The 19,127-nt window shown below is 37.7% G+C and overlaps 1 protein-coding gene across 1 annotated transcript in view; it reads right to left on the bottom strand.

Moving 5' to 3' along the window:
* Positions 1 to 1,963: 1,963 nt before the first annotated feature.
* The window catches only part of LOC127638918 (solute carrier family 41 member 2-like), a 36,195-nt gene continuing 19,031 nt past the window's right edge, over positions 1,964 to 19,127 (bottom strand). The window contains exons 9-11 of the mRNA XM_052120675.1: positions 16,734 to 16,865; positions 13,645 to 13,793; positions 1,964 to 3,154 (exon numbers count right to left, since the gene is read on the bottom strand). Of these exons, the coding sequence (XP_051976635.1) occupies positions 2,969 to 3,154; positions 13,645 to 13,793; positions 16,734 to 16,865 (467 nt within the window). The 3' untranslated portion in view covers positions 1,964 to 2,968. The remainder of the gene's footprint in view (positions 3,155 to 13,644; positions 13,794 to 16,733; positions 16,866 to 19,127) is intronic.

The following is a 19,127-nucleotide window of genomic DNA, read 5'->3' as shown; positions in this document are numbered from 1 at the left end:
TCACTTCATCAACTGGCTCATATTACACACAAAAATGATCTTTTGCCACCACCTGCTGGCTAACATATGTAATGTCAAACAAAAAAAAAGACAAACAGTAGCTCTTAACACATCTGCACTGCTCTTACACTTTAGTTTAGAATGGCACTAACACAAGTGGGTGATACACACAGTGAAGCGTCCGAGTCTCTTGTCCAATCAGATTCGAGGACTGGAACTAACTGTTGTGTTTGTGTATGTATATATATATAATATTTTCATATTTTTTCGCACAGTAATAACATATTTTTTGTATTACATTAAGCTACTAACATAACAACTGTGAAAATTTAAAACAAATGAATTATAATTGATTGCATCTATTTTATTTCACAAATCATGATTTCTTATTTTATTCCTGGATATTTCTTGATAGTTTTCATGAGCTTCACCCCATCATTTATAAAATATCTAAGCTCCAAACCCCACCAAAAGTCTTGCAAGTTATATGCACTCTTAATTCCCACAGATAAAATTGGTTGTGGTTAAATCACAGCGCAGAAGATTTCCTTAAGCAATGTTGCTCAGTACTGTGTAGATGATTAATCCATCATAATCCATTTGCTCAACAACTGAACTCCTTCAACTCTGTGCTTTTAGCTGAAGCCGCGAAGGAATTTCACACCTGAATGGCAGAAACCACTCTCTCTCTCTCTCTATTGGCGGTCTAAGCATGACAGAAGATGACAACCACTGACATCTTTCTTTCAAACAGGAAAGCATCTTTCACTCTCACACTTGAATATTAAGACAACGATGATGAAGAAGACATCAAACAAGTTCAAATATCATTGGACTGTCAAGGCATTTTAGAACTATTTATAGTCAACTTAAAACAGCGTTCACAACCTGTTTTACTTCTGTAATAAGACATTTTTCCAAGCAAATAGACGAGGGGGCTTCATTTTATCTGGACCAGCTAGAAACCTTGTAAAACCAGCTACCAGCTTAAGCTGGCTTTGTCTGGATTTTCCAACCTAGAATAACACAATCTCATAACATCAAATCCAGTTTTGACAGCAGCAAACCAGAAGAGCTGGATGTTAGTGGTGAACATGTGGGTTCATGTACAGTACTGTGCAGAGGCAGTGTGCCTGCAAAAAGGTTTCAGTCTGTGTCTGCTTTAATGGGGTGCTAAAATGTAAGCGCTTGGTCCCACTGGTTTAATATGGGGGTCATTTATGAGCAGGCTTATATATCAGGGCTCCCAATATGCCAGACTGCTAAAAAAAAATCCCATTAAACCCTGAAGACAGCAAAGTTCAACAGTCCTCAGTCTGCAAGAATATACTACATGTCAACAAAAAACAAATTGATAAGTGATGACTCAAAAAAAAAAAATCAATGTAAATGCAAAACTAGCCCACACACTTAAATGTGCAAACCCTTGTCACATTTAATAGTCGATAATAGACTATATAAAAGTCAATAAAATACATGTAAACCCACAAATCATGCTAATCTGTGAAAGGCCAATAAAATGCATTTACTGTGAATATTTAATATCTATTTTTGAGTATTTAAAAAGCCCAGTTTGACAAAATTGCTGACATGTAGAGTATAAACTTTTATGTGCAACCTTTAAAACTCTTTGATGTGCTTGAACTGTATTTTTGGCAGCACTCAAATAAAAAACCCTTTGTTTTATGTTTGTGTTTTATGGCTCTCAATCTCACACAGCAAGCAAAGACCAAAAGTTCCCTTTGTTCGATCTTAAGTTAAAGGAACTATATCTCTAAATTGGGCTAACACAAACAGCTTTCTCATAAAACTAAAGCATAAAAGGCTTTTTTGCATCCTTGCAGTTGGCAAGACACAAACAGGTAAGTAAACTTGACAAAACTGATTTAGGACGTGTATCCTCAGGAGTCGGAGGTATATGCTGGGGGAAAATTATTATTATCAGATTCTCAGATATTGGACATAAACCTTTAATAATCCTTTATTAAAAAGAAATTTGAGTATCAAAAAAAGCATGACACAAAATTAACCCAAGAAACTTCCATTGGTGACAGTAGAAATCCATTTTGATTGCACCTTAGGTCATACAAAAAACTTTTACACATACAAGAAATATAAATGAGCTGTTCTGTGGCACATTCATCCAATTTCAGTTTGAGTTGCTTTCAGAGCATAAAATACACAGAAATTGTTGGTGACACAAAAAGAACTCCATTTTGGGTCATTATTCAAGAGTCAGATCGATAAATTTCTCTCTGAACAAGCAGCTCAAAGTAGTTTCCATGTATACTCGTTAAGCCATTAAGCAATAACAAGTCCTACTTTTAAACTCTTCAGACTGAATTACAGAGGCTTTGCAAATTGACCAGACACCGGCTGGGTGAAATTTGTGCAACTATACTTTTAACAGTGTATGTTGAAGAGATCTGATTGGATAACTGGTGTAAACTGTCCATCTCAAAAGAGCTTATGGGTAAAATAAAGAGGATTTTGATGACAATCTTACTTAGCTTTATTTAAAGGGAATATTTTTGGTTCTTCCATATTAACATTATAGTATCGATATAGAGAACTGTGTTTGGGAAGGAGTGGGCATTTATAATACAATGCTTTTCGTACAGCCCCCAAACAGTTGCACATACAATCAGCCTGTTAAGCCGATAGAGATGGTCAATCTACAACAGCTATACACCGTAAAATATTTTTATGGCATCCAAGTGCTGAATCTCTCAATGCTGCTTATAAATCATCTGGCACTTGAAGAATCACAAAATCTGACATAAAAATGCTACATTTGCTTTGTTGCCCTCACGGCTGTGAGGTACACTATAAGGAAGTCACCCAATCAGGGCAGAAAAAGAGCATCCATTTGGTCTGACAGCAGCCATAAAAGGTCTCTGCTGAGTTGAGGCCAGCAGGAATGGAATAGATTGATCCATGGGTCAAAGGTCAGATGAGAAGTACACCTTTAGTCCCCCACATCACTGTCCTGGTCCCCTATGACCCACAGGAAGTGGAAGCTGAGAGCCAGAAGGGCGGTGCCAAAAAGATCCCCCAATGCTGTTAGATACGGAATGGAGAAACTATCCGGATCCTTTCCACTTTTCCATATGGAGTGAACCATCCAGTCTGCTATGCAAAGCAACAAGAACACCTGGGAGGTGGGGGAGAAAAGAAAACACGATAAACCTTAAGGCCCGAAACAAACAATTATGTTAACGGAAAGGATTCTAGCTTGATTTCATGCATATCTGTGTTCCTAAACGCAATTCATAACACAAGTATGCTTGCTTTCTCTGTGTTGCCACAAGGGGTACAACAGCAGGCATTAGTGTAAAAAGTCTGTTTTCTTTTTTAGGAAAACTACTATCATGAGGGAAAAAGAGTTGACAAGTATGTTGCTGAGCAAGTTACACTGTCTACATTAGACGCGAAGTCAGGACATGACACGTCAAGCGCAAATCTCTCCCACTGTAATCAATGATGCGGTCTACAATGGATGCCGTTGTGTCACACCGACAGTTTACGGACACTTTGGAACTACAGCTCACAGCTGATCGTCTGTGCAGGTCATCGCTTTTGGAATGTTCACTTCTGCGTGTTTAATGTAAATAGCCGAAAGCCGATCGATCACGTCGGATCAGACAGGATGTTAAGGTTTTTGATTAAAATTATTTTGAATGATTTAAATTGTCAATACATTTATAGTTGATATAATTAGAACATTCAGCATTTATTTTGGGTAGTTTTCGAATGCCTTAAAGGCTTAAACATTTAAATTTGACTTTTTTAAACTTTCATATATATATATATATATATATATATATATATATATATATATATATATATATATATACACACACACACTCACCTAAAGGATTATTAGGAACACATACTAATACTGTGTCTGACCCACTTTCGCCTTCAGAACTGCCTTAATTCTACGTGGCATTGATTCAACAAGGTGCTCAAAGCATTCTTTAGAAATGTTGGCCCATATTGATAGGATAGCATCTTGCAGTTGATGGAGATTTGTGGGATGCACATCCAGGGCACGAAGCTCCGTTCCACCACATCCCAAAGATGCTCTATTGGGTTGAGATCTGGTGACTGTGGGGGCCATTTTAGTACAGTGAACTCATTGTCATGTTCAAGAAACCAATTTGAAATGATTCGAGCTTTGTGACATGGTGCATTATCCTGTTGGAAGTAGCCATCAGAGGATGGGTACATGGTGGCCATAAAGGGATGGACATGGTCAGAAACAATGCTCAGGTAGGCCGTGGAATTTAAACGATGCCCAATTGGCACTAAGGGGCCTAAAGTGTGCCAAGAAAACATCCCCACACCATTACACCACCACCACCAGCCTGCACAGTGGTAACAAGGCATGATGGATCCATGTTCTCATTATGTTTACGCCAAATTCTGACTCTACCATCTGAATGTCTCAACAGAAATCGAGACTCATCAGACCAGGCAACATTTTTCCAGTCTTCAACTGTCCAATTTTGGTGAGCTCTTGCAAATTGTAGCCTCTTTTTCCTATTTGTAGTGGAGATGAGTGGTACCCGGTGGGGTCTTCTGCTGTTGTAGCCCATCCGCCTCAAGGTTGTTGCGTGTTGTGGCTTCACAAATGCTTTGCTGCATACCTCGGTTGTAACGAGTGGTTATTTCAGGCAAAGTTGCTCTTCTATCAGCTTGAATCAGTCGGCCCATTCTCCTCTGACCTCTAGCATCAACAAGGCATTTTCAGCCCACAGGACTGCCGCATACTGGATGTTTTTCCTTTTCACACCATTCTTTGTAAACCCTAGAAATGGTTGTGCGTGAAAATCCCAGTAACTGAGCAGATTGTGAAATACTCAGACCGGCCCGTCTGGCACCAACAACCATGCCACGCTCAAAATTGCTTAAATCACCTTTCTTTCCCATTCTGACATTCAGTTTGGAGTTCAGGAGATTGTCTTGACCAGGACCACACCCCTAAATGCATTGAAGCAACTGCCATGTGATTGGTCGATTAGATAATTGCATTAATGAGAAATTGAACAGGTGTTCCTAATAATCCTTTAGGTGAGTATATATATATATATCTATCTACACACATACATACACATATACACACACACACACACACACACACAACAGTTGTTCCGGTCATCCAATCTGATTGGATGAGAGACGTTCCATGAGAACTGGTGGTCTCACACCATCAGCACTCAGACGCTTCACTGTGTGTATCACTCCTTTTGTGTTCATGCTGTTCTAAACTAAAGTGTAAGAGCAGTGCAGATGTGTTAAGAGCTACAGTTTGTCTTTTTTTTTTTTTTTTACATTATATATGTTAGCCAACAGGTGGTGGCAAAATACATTTTTGTGTGTAATATGAGTTAGGTGACATGAAGTCATTCCGCGTTTACATACAAAGAATTTGCGGAATACAAGTAAATATCACTTGAGGGCAGAATATATATACTGGATGTCATTTCCAGTCAATCTGCTGTAATTTTTCCAAATTACACAAAAAGTGTTAAAATATTATTTAATTGTAATTATTAAGGATACATAAATAAGTTAGCAATTCAATTAGCCTGCCATTTTATTTACAAATAATCTTTAAATGTAATTTCCTCCACAGAATTCTATTAAACACAATACAGAATGAGAGATGTGCTGTAAATGACACATAAACATGCAACAAAAAAAAAAAATGCAAAAAAAGGCAAATAGTTTTCCTAAAAATGTATGTCCTCATATGGGTACAGCGGGACAAGTTGTGAAATTTTAAATAATACCAAGCTATAGAAAGCTGATTTTCCTGTAAAGCTGCTTAGGAACAATGTGTTTTGGAACAAGTACAAATAAAAAAACTATACAAATACAAATTATTTGACTTCATTTGACTTTTATGCTACAGTGTTTTTTTTCTACATTGGCAACTAAATATCAACGTTCAGACCTTGGACTGTCAAACAAACAATTGATAGCCATTGATGAAGAATTTTACCAATCAAAAATAAGCATAAATAATTCTGATACAAGTAATGGCCAGCCTTGTCCAATCACTGCCAAACACGCTAAAATAAAATTATACATTATAAATTCTGAATTCAAATACTGATTAACTATTGTCCCATGTCTGTCAAATTTAAGTGGCGCAAACATCATCTGCAGCCTGAAACTGAACTTTTGGTTGGATGTTAGGAGTGAATGCACCTGGCTAAATAGGAAAGCTATAGGATGCTCCCTTGCCCTTATTTAGTGAATTACTTAACCTCCAGTTTGCTGTCTGTACTGGTCTCAGAACATTTAGACATGCACCCTATTTTTATCCTAACTCAATATAAAGCCTCTGAAAACAAAATTTTTCAGCATTTGGAGGAACCCATGGATTTTCAAGGAAGGTTTCTAAGGGAAAAATAGCACTATAGTCCACTTTAATGGTCTTTGCGTTTAACAGAGTGCCATTTCACAATAAATCGCAATAAATGGCATACCGGATGAAACTAAAGACTCTAAACTTTTGACTCCATGTAAAAGCTTAAAGAGGTTTCTTTCCAGAAGTAATTTTGTTGACATTTCTTCCAAAGACTAACCTAACTGAGATCGGCGGCATGTTTTTTTGTAGTAGTGGTGGTGGCGTAGTGGACTAAATCACATAACTGGTAATAACTTGTAATCAGAAGGTCGCTGGTTCAATCCCAACAGCCACCACCATTGTGTCCTTGAGCAAGACACTTAATCCAGGTTGCTCCGGGGGGATTGTCCCTGTAATAAGTGCACTGTAAGTCGCTTTGGATAAAAGAGTCTGCCAAATGCATAAATGTAAATGTAAATGTAAATGTACTGACAGCCCAGAGTGTCCTAATCTGAGATCAGTTGGTTTAAATTAAGCATCGCATATAGCAAAGACAAAACACAATGTCCATGCAGGAGAGCGTGGAGTCGGTATATATACAGTATATACCCTCTGAAGTACTGAGACTTGTTACCAGTGAGGGACAAGGTTTGGCTGGTTAAAGTAATAGTTCACCCAAAAAATGAAAATTATTTAATCATTTAATCACCCTCATGCCATCCCATATGTGTGTGTGACTATCTCTTCAGCAGAACACAAACAAAGATTTTTAGAAGAATTTCTCAGCTCTTTCTGTCCATACAATGCAAGTGAATGGTGCCAAAATTTTGAGTCAGCATAAACATAATCCATATGACTCCAGTGGTCAAATCAATGTCTCCAGTAGTGATTTGATAGGTGTGGGTAAGAAACAGATTAATATGAGTAAATGATGAGAGAATTTTCATTTTTGGCTGAACTATCCCTTAATCACGACCCATTAGCCCCTGTTGGTAAATGCTGTAACTACAGTAAATCATTATGCTGCCAAAAAGCAAATTTCTCCATTGATGGCCATTCAAAAGTAGCCGAATATTAATAAAAAAAATTTGCAAGCAACATTTACAGTCAATTTAATAAATGAGTGATTGGCTGACTGGCCCAGAACCAAGTGCCTCCTTGATTATTGCCATAGTAACATGAGAATGCATGTTTAGCATGTACAAAGGGACCATTTATTAGCCAGGTATTTGCATCTATGTACTTGCATACAGTATGTTTCTGGCCTAAATGAGATGCAGAAACAAAAGTCCCTTCCGTTGATACTTTGGCTGAACTTTCCCACATACAGTACATGCAACAGGAAGATCTAAATCAGACAGAGACAGAGGGAGTCACCACAAAAGTAACACACACAGTGTTTGTTTATGGAACGTCTTGAAAAGGCCAGTCTCTGAAATGCAAGAAGATGCAGCCATGAGTCCCATTCTTTGAAAACCAGCTTTCACGGTGAAGATAAATCCCCAAACCGGCTTCAGATCTAAACAACACACGGCTTTTCATCTACCACAGTTCATTAAACTCAAACAAATTTGCCCCGTGTTTGCCTGTGCTGAGCTTTGCAGAGCATTTAAATGTGCTTTTGGATCATTGCAGCCCATCGGATGCCAGTTTGTTTGCTAATGGAGATGTAACAATTGAAAACTTTATCTTACATTCAATTAGAAGTTAAAAAGATGGACTACAGCAATCTCAGAAGACATTTTGTTATTCCACCTGTGTGTGTGTGTGTGTGCGCATGCAAATATGTGTGAGAGAGAGTGAAAGATTTTCATTTAAGTGGAATACAGTAAAAATGAGGCCTACCTATTAATCAGGGTGACAGGCTGGTGTGAAACTCTATTTGGAGGTTGGACGATCTGGTTAACCAAGCAGGTGGCTTTCATTTATAACCGTTATATTAAGGTCAGTGGGGAGATGGATAAAAAGCCATTCGCTCTCCAGAGCAGATTTGAAACTTCAATTTAGATGGCAGAAAATAAATGGCCATTTTAAAGGCTATTAATTGTGCCTGCCAGGCAAGATGAGTTTGGTGACATTATTTCAATAATTAACCTTCAGTGTATGTGGCTATTAGAACAACAACCTTTTTTCAGCAGACATTTTGGGTCTCGTTTTCTTCGCCTCTCGCTCTTTTTAAAAAAATGTTTTTAATAAGAGTTTTATTAATTAACGATTATTCACTTAGGCAGGGGAAGCCTGACTCCTCAGTAGCCAGTGGAGACTGATGGTTTGCTAATGTACACAAGCTGTTGAGGTCTGACAGGATTAAACTTGTAGTTCCACCTTGTGCAAACACACGGACACGCTTTTCCATAACTCACAAGGACAGAGAAAGCAGTCAGACTGTAGCATGGCATCCATATATATCAGACCCACCAGGATTTCGCTGCAGTTTTTCCTGATTTTTGCAGCCCAAAATAACTGAATTCACTGCAGATTGTCTCAAATCTTGCGGCTTTTTTGGGGGGTTGTTTTGCTGGGAAAACTCACAAATCATCATTATATACCTTTGTAATTATAAAAGCAATTGCATTAATTATTTTTGTTTTAAAATGTTCTGCCTCAGACAATGCAAGAAAACTTAGTTTCTTAGACTTAGTCTAATTTTAAAAAGACATGCAATAAATCTGTAAACTAAAAACATAAATGAGGATTCATTAGGCCAGTTCCAATTATTACATTGTCTGATACTGAAATCTGATATATGGTTCAAACAAATATGTTACATATATGAAAATGGACATTTTTGTCATATTTTGAAATATAATGCATAGTGACCTTTTTATTAAGTAAAAAAACATTTATTTTTCAGCATATAAGTGTTCAGTATAAAATGCCATTTTCAGATTCGTAGCCTACTGAATCAAGCACTTCAAATTCGAATCACATTTTACTACACAACTAATGGGGATTTTAAGTTAGGGTTTCTGTGTTTAAACGCAGGTTTGTTTCAGGGTGAAGATTAAACGCTAGCTGTGATGCATGTGTGCAGTCTGCAGTCCCGCAAAAGTTTAGACAAGGATTTTGATTTGTTTGATGATTTGTGCATTTAGCTATGTTGCGACTACTTCAAGCTTTTCAAGCATTTGTTTTGCCACTGTCAAACATGAAGGCAAGCAATGGGATTCCCTCAGATACATTTTTTTGTGCAGAAAATTTATTTAAATGCATGGAAATTGCGATCGTAAAATCCTGGAGGGACTGACATAAACAGTGTATATATACACTGATCAGCCACAACATTAAAACCACCAACCTAATAGTGTGTAGGTCCCCATTGTGCCACCAAAACAGCACCAACCCGCATCTCAGAAAAGCATCCTGAGATTCTATTCTTCTCAGCACAATTGTACAGAGTGGTTATCTGAGTTACTGTAGACTTTGTCAGTTTGAACCAGTCTGGCCATTCTCTGTTGACCTCTCTCATCAACAAGGCATTTCCATCTGCAGAACTGTGCCTCACTGGATGTTTTTTGTTTTTGGCACCATTCAGAGTAAATTCTAGAGACTGTTGTGCATGAAAATCCCAGGAGATCAGCAGTTACAGAAATACTCAAACCAGCCCATCTAGCACCAACAATCATGCCACACTCCAAATCACTGAGATAATTTTTTTCCCTCATTCTGATGGTTGATGTGAAAATTATCTGAAGCTCCGGACCCGTATATGCATGATTTTATGCACTGCATTGCTGCCACACAATTGGCTGATTAGATAATCGCATGGATGATTGTTGGTGCCAGGGGCTGGTTTGAGTATTTCTGGAACTACTGATCTCCTGGGATTTTCACACATTGTCTCTAGAATTTACTCCGAATGGCCAAAAACATCCAGTAAGCGGCAGTTCTGTGTATGGAAGCGCCTTGTTGATGAGAGAGATCAACAGAGAATGGCCAGACTGGTTCAAACTGACAAAGTCTACAGTAACTCAGATGATCACTCTGTACAATTGTGTTGACTAGAATATTATCTCAGGATGCTTTTCTGAGGTGTGGGTTGGCATTGTTTTGGCAGTACAAGGGGGACCTACACAATATTAGACAAGTGGTTTTAATGTTGAGGCAGATCGGTATATATACACACACACACACACACACACACACACACACACACACACACACAACACAGTACACCCCTCACATTTTTGTAAATATTTGATTAAATCTTTTCATGTGACAACACTGAAGAAATTACACTTTGGTACAATTTAAAGTAGTGAGTGTACAGCTTGTATAACAGTGTAAATTTGCTGTCCCCTCAAAATAACTCAACACACAGCCATTAATGTCTAAACCGCTGGCAACAAAAGTGAGTACACCCCTAAGTGTACCCCCGGGCATTCAAGGGCCCCCTGGTAGTCAAGGGCCCCTGGGCAATGGCCCCATTGGCCGGGTCGGTAATCCATACCTGCCAACAATGAGCGCAGCTGACACGCATGGACATATCTTACCTACCACAAGCCCTGAGGGCAAAAATATGCAGCATGCACACACACTGAGACACACACAAACACTGGCAAAGTCACTTGGAATCAAATAATTTACATCTTTTAGATTACACCTGTTATTACACCTGTTATTAAGATGTGTCGAGTGATCCGATCACATGTGGTCAGACGAGACACATTGCTGTTTGCACCTGGTCGCGTTAATGCGTCTCCTGTCACCACTTGTGATCGAATTTGAAAGGGAGGGTCTCGGTTTCATGATGACATAAATAAATCACTATGTCAGTGTGTTACTGCATGATAATAAACCACAACAAAGTCAGAAATGATAAAGCAAGCACAAAAAATTGGCTCACTGTTTCTCCCAGATGCATCTGAAAATAAATCAAAGCACAAACGGAACATTTCAAACAGAATTATTGATTATTTACAGCATGTCTCCGCTTGTTTTAAATGTTCCGATCAGTTATTTCCTTTTAAAGCCTCTCATAATCTGCAAAATTTAAACTCTTGTTTTAGCGTCATGGATGATTGACAGGTGGGTGGCCATTCACGTAAAAGATGTTCATTTGGGCCCCATTTATTGGTGCAAAAGTGTAATTTGCAGAAATGGTCAATGAACGAATCAATGGACTAATCTGAACAAATCTTTTTGGTGAACAGATTAAAAAGACTTGTCACTGAGATTAATCAAAATCATCACCACTACTAGATAGAGCACTTATTACATGTTCTTTGAGCTAGTGAATGGATCCACTGATGTAAGATGAAGTGGGCTAAAATGTAACAAATCCATGTATTAAAAGCAGAAGAATAAAATATAATGTAGGCTCACTCCGGGCCCCCTTGAAAATACAGCAGAGTGACATGGCAGCGAAAAGTTTTGGCACCCCTGATTTAATCGGATAGCAAATCAATCAGTAAAAATTCATGAACTCACCAAGTGTAAATTCCCATAAGATTCTGGACTATTTTTAGGTCACTAATCAAACAAGCAATTTAAAAAAATATATATATATTTTAAATCTCAAAAATGAACATCCTTCCATATTTTAATAAATACATAAAATCTGCCCAATGTTACCTTTTCAAGACATAAAGTCATAATTTCATGGATAATAAACCGAAATAATTCAAGTTGGATGAAGATATGAGGGCAATGGATGACAGAGCACAATAAGGTGAAAAAGTAAATCATTCCTCTGGTCTTTCTGCATGTCTGACTCTCTCTCTCTCTCCTTCTCTCTCTCTCTCTCTCTCTCTCTCTATGTTCTCAAGGGTCCTTCTAGCAAGTCTGAAGGCAAGCAGTATGGCTATGGAACAAAGCGGATCTCAAAGATGCTAGTGTTTGGGTTAGAAAGTGAGTTTCACGTGGAATGCACACATACACACAAACTTCCTAAAAATACCACACATTCCACACACTTTTAACATGCCTCCTCATGCCAACCTTTGAATGCGCTTTCTGAGGTTCTCCATTTAACCTCCAGCTTTTCGATCTTAATTGCCATCAAAACAGTATATGAAAACAACCTTTTAGAGTAACGAAACACAACGAAACACATGAACACCCATTAACATACACAAACAGCACCTGCTTATCATCACAAATATCCTCGCTGTTTCATTCAGAGGGGAAATTGGGCATCTAAAATTGGAGTATAAAAAAAATTATTATATTTCAAATAGTGACAGACCAATATATGTGTCAGTGCTTGGCCATTTTGCGATTATCAGCATTGGCTGTTCACTTGGCTGATTAACAGGAGTGCTAACTTTCCTTTGTGTCAGTTACAAACTCTATCAATCAAGGACAGGAGTTTTTTATTTCAACTTAGTGAATTTGAGTAAATACTGTATAAAAATAAGTGTTCGTTTCAATTAAGAAATGTTGTACACATTAGATTTATTTATGTTAAACTCAACTGTATTATCGATTTCAGCATTTATATTGGCTATCGGCCATCCTGCTCACTGGATATCGACATCAGCCATTGAAAAAACTATTTCGCTCAACCGCTAATTTCAAAGTATCACAATACTTTACCTCATGATAGTAGGCCTATGGATAATGTATGGAATGGATATTCTAAAATTATATTTTAATTTACATTTTTCGCAAGAATATTTTGAAGTAAAAAGAGATACAAACACAACACAAACTCATAGCAAGCTAAGAATATAAGTCAAACTTATTTAATTTGCAAAGATGTCCATACAGATCCTCCATACAAATAGACTGTAAGGTTTATGTAATGATAAACACGCTGGAACTAAGGTACTCTATTCCCTTGAGTTATTTTTAAAAGATTATCGCAATCAGAATACACTTTACGTGAGGAATCTGAACATTTTCGAAATGTGATCCGGGTATCTTTAGAATCCCATATCACCAGGTCCCCACTGATTCTCACCTCTAAAAGCTTTTCTGAAAGGTTTAATTTGGAAAAATGCATGTTGTAACATTGTTACAGATGAGGGCGGCTAGCGGCACATTTATCGCAATTGAGCCCAAAACGAAATAGCTTTCACAGGCTGCTATCGTTAAATGAATGTCTGGTTTTATGATTACAGGCTGATATTTCCTTCTGCTATGGAAAATAGTCTTCACACCTGAACCCTTAAATGGGTGTCAGATTTAATAAAATGATAGTGGTGACAGGGTCTCTAAACGGCGGAGAAATAATCAGGCCACACGGTTTGCAAACCTTCGAATGAAAATGTCTGGACATCCAGTGGCACAGTTTTGATTGATTCTGGAGGCCTTATTCGAATTGATATTATCACACTCACTTGGAAAAGAGCAGCAGCCAAATACACGGACATGAAGACTGGCGTCAGGGTGGTGTGACCCCTCTCCATCAGGTCAATGGTGTAAAGGAAGATCAGATGACCAGGAATAACCAACAACAGCAGTACCTGTGCTGACCTGTGATTGGCTCCTGGAATAGAACAAAATATAAAGAAGGAATGGCAAATTTAAACAAAAATTTTAGATTGAGAAAAAAATAAAGAAAGAAAAAAAAAGGTACAAGTAGCATTGATTGTAATTTTACGTTTATGAGATGGTCTTTTCGGAAACGTTACAATGACAATTCTGTATCTTTAATCTCAAAAGGTCGATGATAAAAGGGATAGTTCACCCAAAAATGATGATTCTCTCAGCATTTACACTCATGCCATCCCAGATGTGTATACATTTCTTTCTTCTGCAGATCACAAATGAAGATATTTAGAAGACTATTTTAGCTATGTTGGTCCATTCAATGCAAGTGAATGGTAAAGCAGAACTTTGAAGCTAAGAAAAGGACATAAATGCAGCATAAAAGTAATCCATAAGACTTAAGGGGTTACATCTATATCTTCTGAAGCAAATTTATAGGTGTGGGTGAGAAACAGATCAATGTTTAAGTGCTTTTTTACTATAAATTGTCCTTACTATAAAGATTAGTAGATGTTATCAACAACGTCGACACAAAAATAAATTGATGACAAATCTTTTCATTGTTGAATAGTCTCTTGATCTCATTTATCGTAACATGAGATCACATTAAACTAATGATGAAGCGCGAGAGCAGCACTGCAGTTCACGCCTGACTGAGGAGAGGAAGAATTACACAGATCACAGTCCAGATGCACTCTACACTTTCCAAACATCTTCAGGTGATGTAGATTGCAAAGTATGAGGGAATTATAATGCAAAAATACAAAATAAGTAAATACAGAAGCACTCTCATTGTGGAATAAGTGGAGCTAGAGCTCTTTAAAGGAAACATCCCAGCGTTACATCTTAAATGCAGTTATATTTACTGAGTTATAGCTTTATTAAAGTTCAAATAATATGGAAGCAGATACACTTATATGTAAGATACATTCTCTAAAAGCAAGTCTAAATATCTTATATGTTGTTTTTCCAAATAAATGTATATTTTTTAAGGATTTGTAGGCCATTTTAAATGGAAAACAAGACAAAAACACTTGATAATAGGATTTTTTTGCAGTGAATTTCTTTACTGAATTAAACTTAATAAAAAGTATTTTTCCCTTTAATTCAGTGAAAGTCATTTAGAAATATTTTGTCCTCTATATTGTTAGCAAGCACGTTTAATACAACCTTTGGCACAAGCTGAATAATCGGTTAAGAGCTAATGATTAATCATTGCAATAATCACAGAAAGGTCAAATTATCGTTCTAATAATCGTTAGATTAATCAATTATCAAAATAATCATTAGTTGCAGTCCTAATATGAATCGCCAAAAACAAAAGAAGAATGTGAAAATGAAAGTGGAGATTGATATTAAAAAAAGCACTTAAATATTGATCTGTTTCTCATCCACACCTATCATATCACTTCTGAAGACATGGATTTAACCACAGAAGTCGTATGGATTACTTTTATGCTGATTTACGTGATTTTTGGAGCTTCAAAGTTCTGGCCAATATTCCCTTACATTAAATAGACCAACAGAGCTGAGATATTCTTCTAAAATCTTTGTGTTCTGCAGAAGAAAGTCATACCCACCTGGGATGGCATGAGGGTGAGTAAATGATAAGAAATTTTTCATTTTTGGTTGAACTATCCCTTTAAATGCTTTCTTGTAAAGAGGATAGTTCCAACCCTGAGATCAGATTGAATGCAAGCAACCCGCCACATGTGATCTGTGCATGTGTGAACCTATATGTATTTGATTTAATCTATTTTAAGGACTGTATATGCATATGATAAACATCTCATTCAAAAACAGTAAACTTCACACTCCTCAAAACCCTGCTGTATGATGTCCCTCTGGGGGCCTGGAGCAAAAAGATTTATGATGTTCTCACCAGATGGCACTCTTAAGCTTGCAGTGGGCACCGTGCCCCTTATATGTATGGGCATCTGGGCTCTGTCCCCTGAGTCCACTTGTTTTGCTAAGAAAGAGTGCTACATCCAGCACATCAACTCGCCATCGGCTGCCTCTATTGTTTATAGGAAACTTTCTCCGCAGTCTGTTAGATGGATCGTTATACACAAAACACTTTTACACACACTACATTAAAGCTAATGTATACACACACTCGCAAGCACTTGTAAGTGATATTTCTCTAAATGCTGGTTGTTTTTCCATTTTCTTGTGTATGGGCTGTGAAAACTCAAAATGTCTATAAAACATGCTTTTGAGTAATTACCTTTTACATCATTGTTGCTGTATTGCTTAAGTGTGTAATGTTTTTTTTTGTGTGGATTTTTTCTACCCAATTTGGAATGCCAAATGCGTTCTAGGTTTTCGTGGTGGCGTAGTGATTCGCCTCAATCCGGGTGGCGGAGGACAAATCTCAGTTGCCTCCGCATCTGAGACCATCAATATATGCATCTTATCACGTGGCTTGAGCAGCGCGTTACCGTGGAGACATAGTGCATGTGGAGGCTTCACGCTATTCTCCATGGCATCCACTCACAACTCACCACGTGCCCCACCAAGAGCGAACCACATTATAGTGACCATGAGGAGGTCATGTGACCTCATGTGACTCTACCCTCCCTAGCAACCAGGCCAACATGGCTGGATTCACTCAGCACGCCCTGGGTTCCAACTAGCGACTTTAGGTGTAGTAGTAAAGTGTGTAATGTTAAAATACTTTCTATTCCCATATTAATATGCAGAGACAACTATAAGCAAGTTATTTGTTGGTGAATTTCCCCAAAAAGTGTAAACACTGTGGCTCTTTTAACATTACTCTGTATGTGTGGGTATCTTGACCAACCCGACACAGCAACACTGGTTAAATCATGTTCGACAGGGGAAATGTTCAGGACACCTGTTTGAATTATTTTTGCAATTCCAATTGGTACTGCTAGTGGTTTAGAAACTGCACACTAATCCTTAAAGGGATAGCTACCTGTGCCACAGAAGGTGCGGCAGGGACAGTACCAGCCCTTGGACTCATCAGGAACCTCTCCAGGGGCGCTGTGAAAGTGCAGATGGGTGGAGATCCGACTGGACTGGATGGCCACCAGGTTTCCCCCAATACCTGGAACACAACAGCATTCATGGTAACATGCTTCTATCAACATACAGTTGAAGTCAGAAGTATACATACACCTTGGCCAAATACATTTAAACTCAGTTTTACACAATTCCTGACATTTAATTGGAGAAAACATTCCCTGTCTTAGGTCGGTTAGGATCACTACTTTATTTGAAGAATGTGAAATGTCTGAATAATAGAGAGAATTATTAATTCATCACATTCCCAGTGGGTCAGAAATTTACACACACTTTGTTAGTATTTGGCAACATTGCATTTAAATAGTTTACCTTGGGTCAAACATTTTGGGTAGCCTTTCACAAGCTTCTCACAATAAATTTCTGGAATTTTGGCCCATTCCTCCAGACTGTACTAGTGTAACCGAGTCAGGTTTGTAGGCCTCCCTGCTCGCACAAGCTTTTTCAGTTCTGCCCACGGATTGAGGTCAGGGCTTTGTGATGCCCACGCCAACACCTTGATTTTGTTGTCCTTAAGCCATTTTGCCACAACTTTGGAGGTGCACTTTGGGTCATTGACCATTTGTAAGACGCATTTATGACTGAGCTTTAAATTCATGGCTGATGTCTTGAGATGTTGCTTCAATATATCCACATAATTTTCCTTCCTCATGATGCCATCTATTTTGTGAAGCGTACAAGACCTTCCTGCAGACCCCAAGACCCCACAACATGATGCTGCCATCCCCAAGCAACATCTCAAGACATCAGCCAGGAAGTTAAAGCTTGGTCAAAAATGGGTCTTCCAAATGGACAATGACCTCAAGCATACCTCCAAAGTTGTGGCCTACAAACCTGATTCAGTTTTACCAGTTCTGTCTGGAGGAATAGGCCAAAATTCCAACAACTAATTGTGAGAAGCTTGAGGAAGGCAAAAATGTTTGACCGGAGTTAAACAATTTAAAGGCAATGGTGCCACATTACTAACAAAGTGTATATAAACTTCTGACCCACTTGGAATATGACGAAAGAAATAAAAGCTGAAATAAATAATTCTCTCTACTATAATTTTAATATTTCACATTCTTAAAATAAAGTAGTGATCCTAACTGACCTAAGACAGGGAATGTTTTCTACGATTAAATGTCAGGAATTGGGAAAAACTGAGTTGAAATGTATTTGTCTAAGGTGTATGTATACTTCAACTGTAGATGTGGAACAACGAATAAGGCACAACACAGGTGTCTTGAGATATGTTTTTAACAGTTGAAGTTATTTTACAGCATCTAAAAACACAGCAAATATATTTAAATGAGGACAGAAGAAGCTTTATGTGGAGGCTTGTGCAAGAATGCGCAGTTGGATTAATAACAAAATCTTTTGTTCAGACATCTGTCGCATGCATAATTTCTCCTCCCACTTTACATTTCACACAGTAGTTCTAATTCAGGTTTCTAATTCAGGTTACAGTTTTAACAAACTGTAATTGTCACATACATCAATAGTGCATCTTGAATTATTAGGATTTATTCTTAATGTATCAATTCATGATATTTGAACAACATAACGGTGAGCTCTCTGAGGTAGGCTAATGCAGCTGCGAAAAGGCGGCGCTCTGAAATTACACTTAAATGAGCGGGACATTTCATTTTACAAATAATACATTTCATTTGGATTCTTCAGTCCTCATTTCCTTGTATCTTTTCCTCGTATCCTTAAAGTCAGCTGACAGGACGCAAAGAAAAGGATGCAAGGAAAGGGATGGATTTAGAAATGAGAAGCCATAGACGAGAGTCGCTACACTGTTTCTTTGCCGGTTCTGCGGCATAAATGATTGATAATAATGTCTTTTTTTTTTTTTTTATCAACAACTGACAGTAAAGAACATAATAGACATTCAAATAGACATCATAAAGCAAGTTTGTGCGTTACTAATAGCCAAACATTGTGGCCATTTTACAACATTTTAAAGTAATGTTCTGTATTAACATATTCTGTGGAGTATATAATGAGAAAAATACAGTTAGAAAATCTGTTGTGAACCATACACTGTCACTATGCGGATACTAAGGATACATTCCTCCTGGTTTGGAAGTATTCTTATTAGAGCTTGTTGCTTGAAAGGTGACTAGTTTGCAGGTATGAGAATAGAAAAGAACAGAATAGAACAAATTAAATAGAACAGAGTAGAATTGATGGAATAGAACAGAACAACACAGAACAGAATAGAATGAAATAGAAAAAAATGGAATAGAACAGAACAACACAGGACAGAATAGAATAAACAGAATAGTTTAGAACAGAATAG

Source organism: Xyrauchen texanus, chromosome 47 (assembly GCF_025860055.1).
Source record: "Xyrauchen texanus isolate HMW12.3.18 chromosome 47, RBS_HiC_50CHRs, whole genome shotgun sequence".
In the NCBI taxonomy this organism is placed as follows: domain Eukaryota; kingdom Metazoa; phylum Chordata; class Actinopteri; order Cypriniformes; family Catostomidae; genus Xyrauchen; species Xyrauchen texanus.
This window is presented reverse-complemented; position numbering and strand designations above follow the sequence as displayed.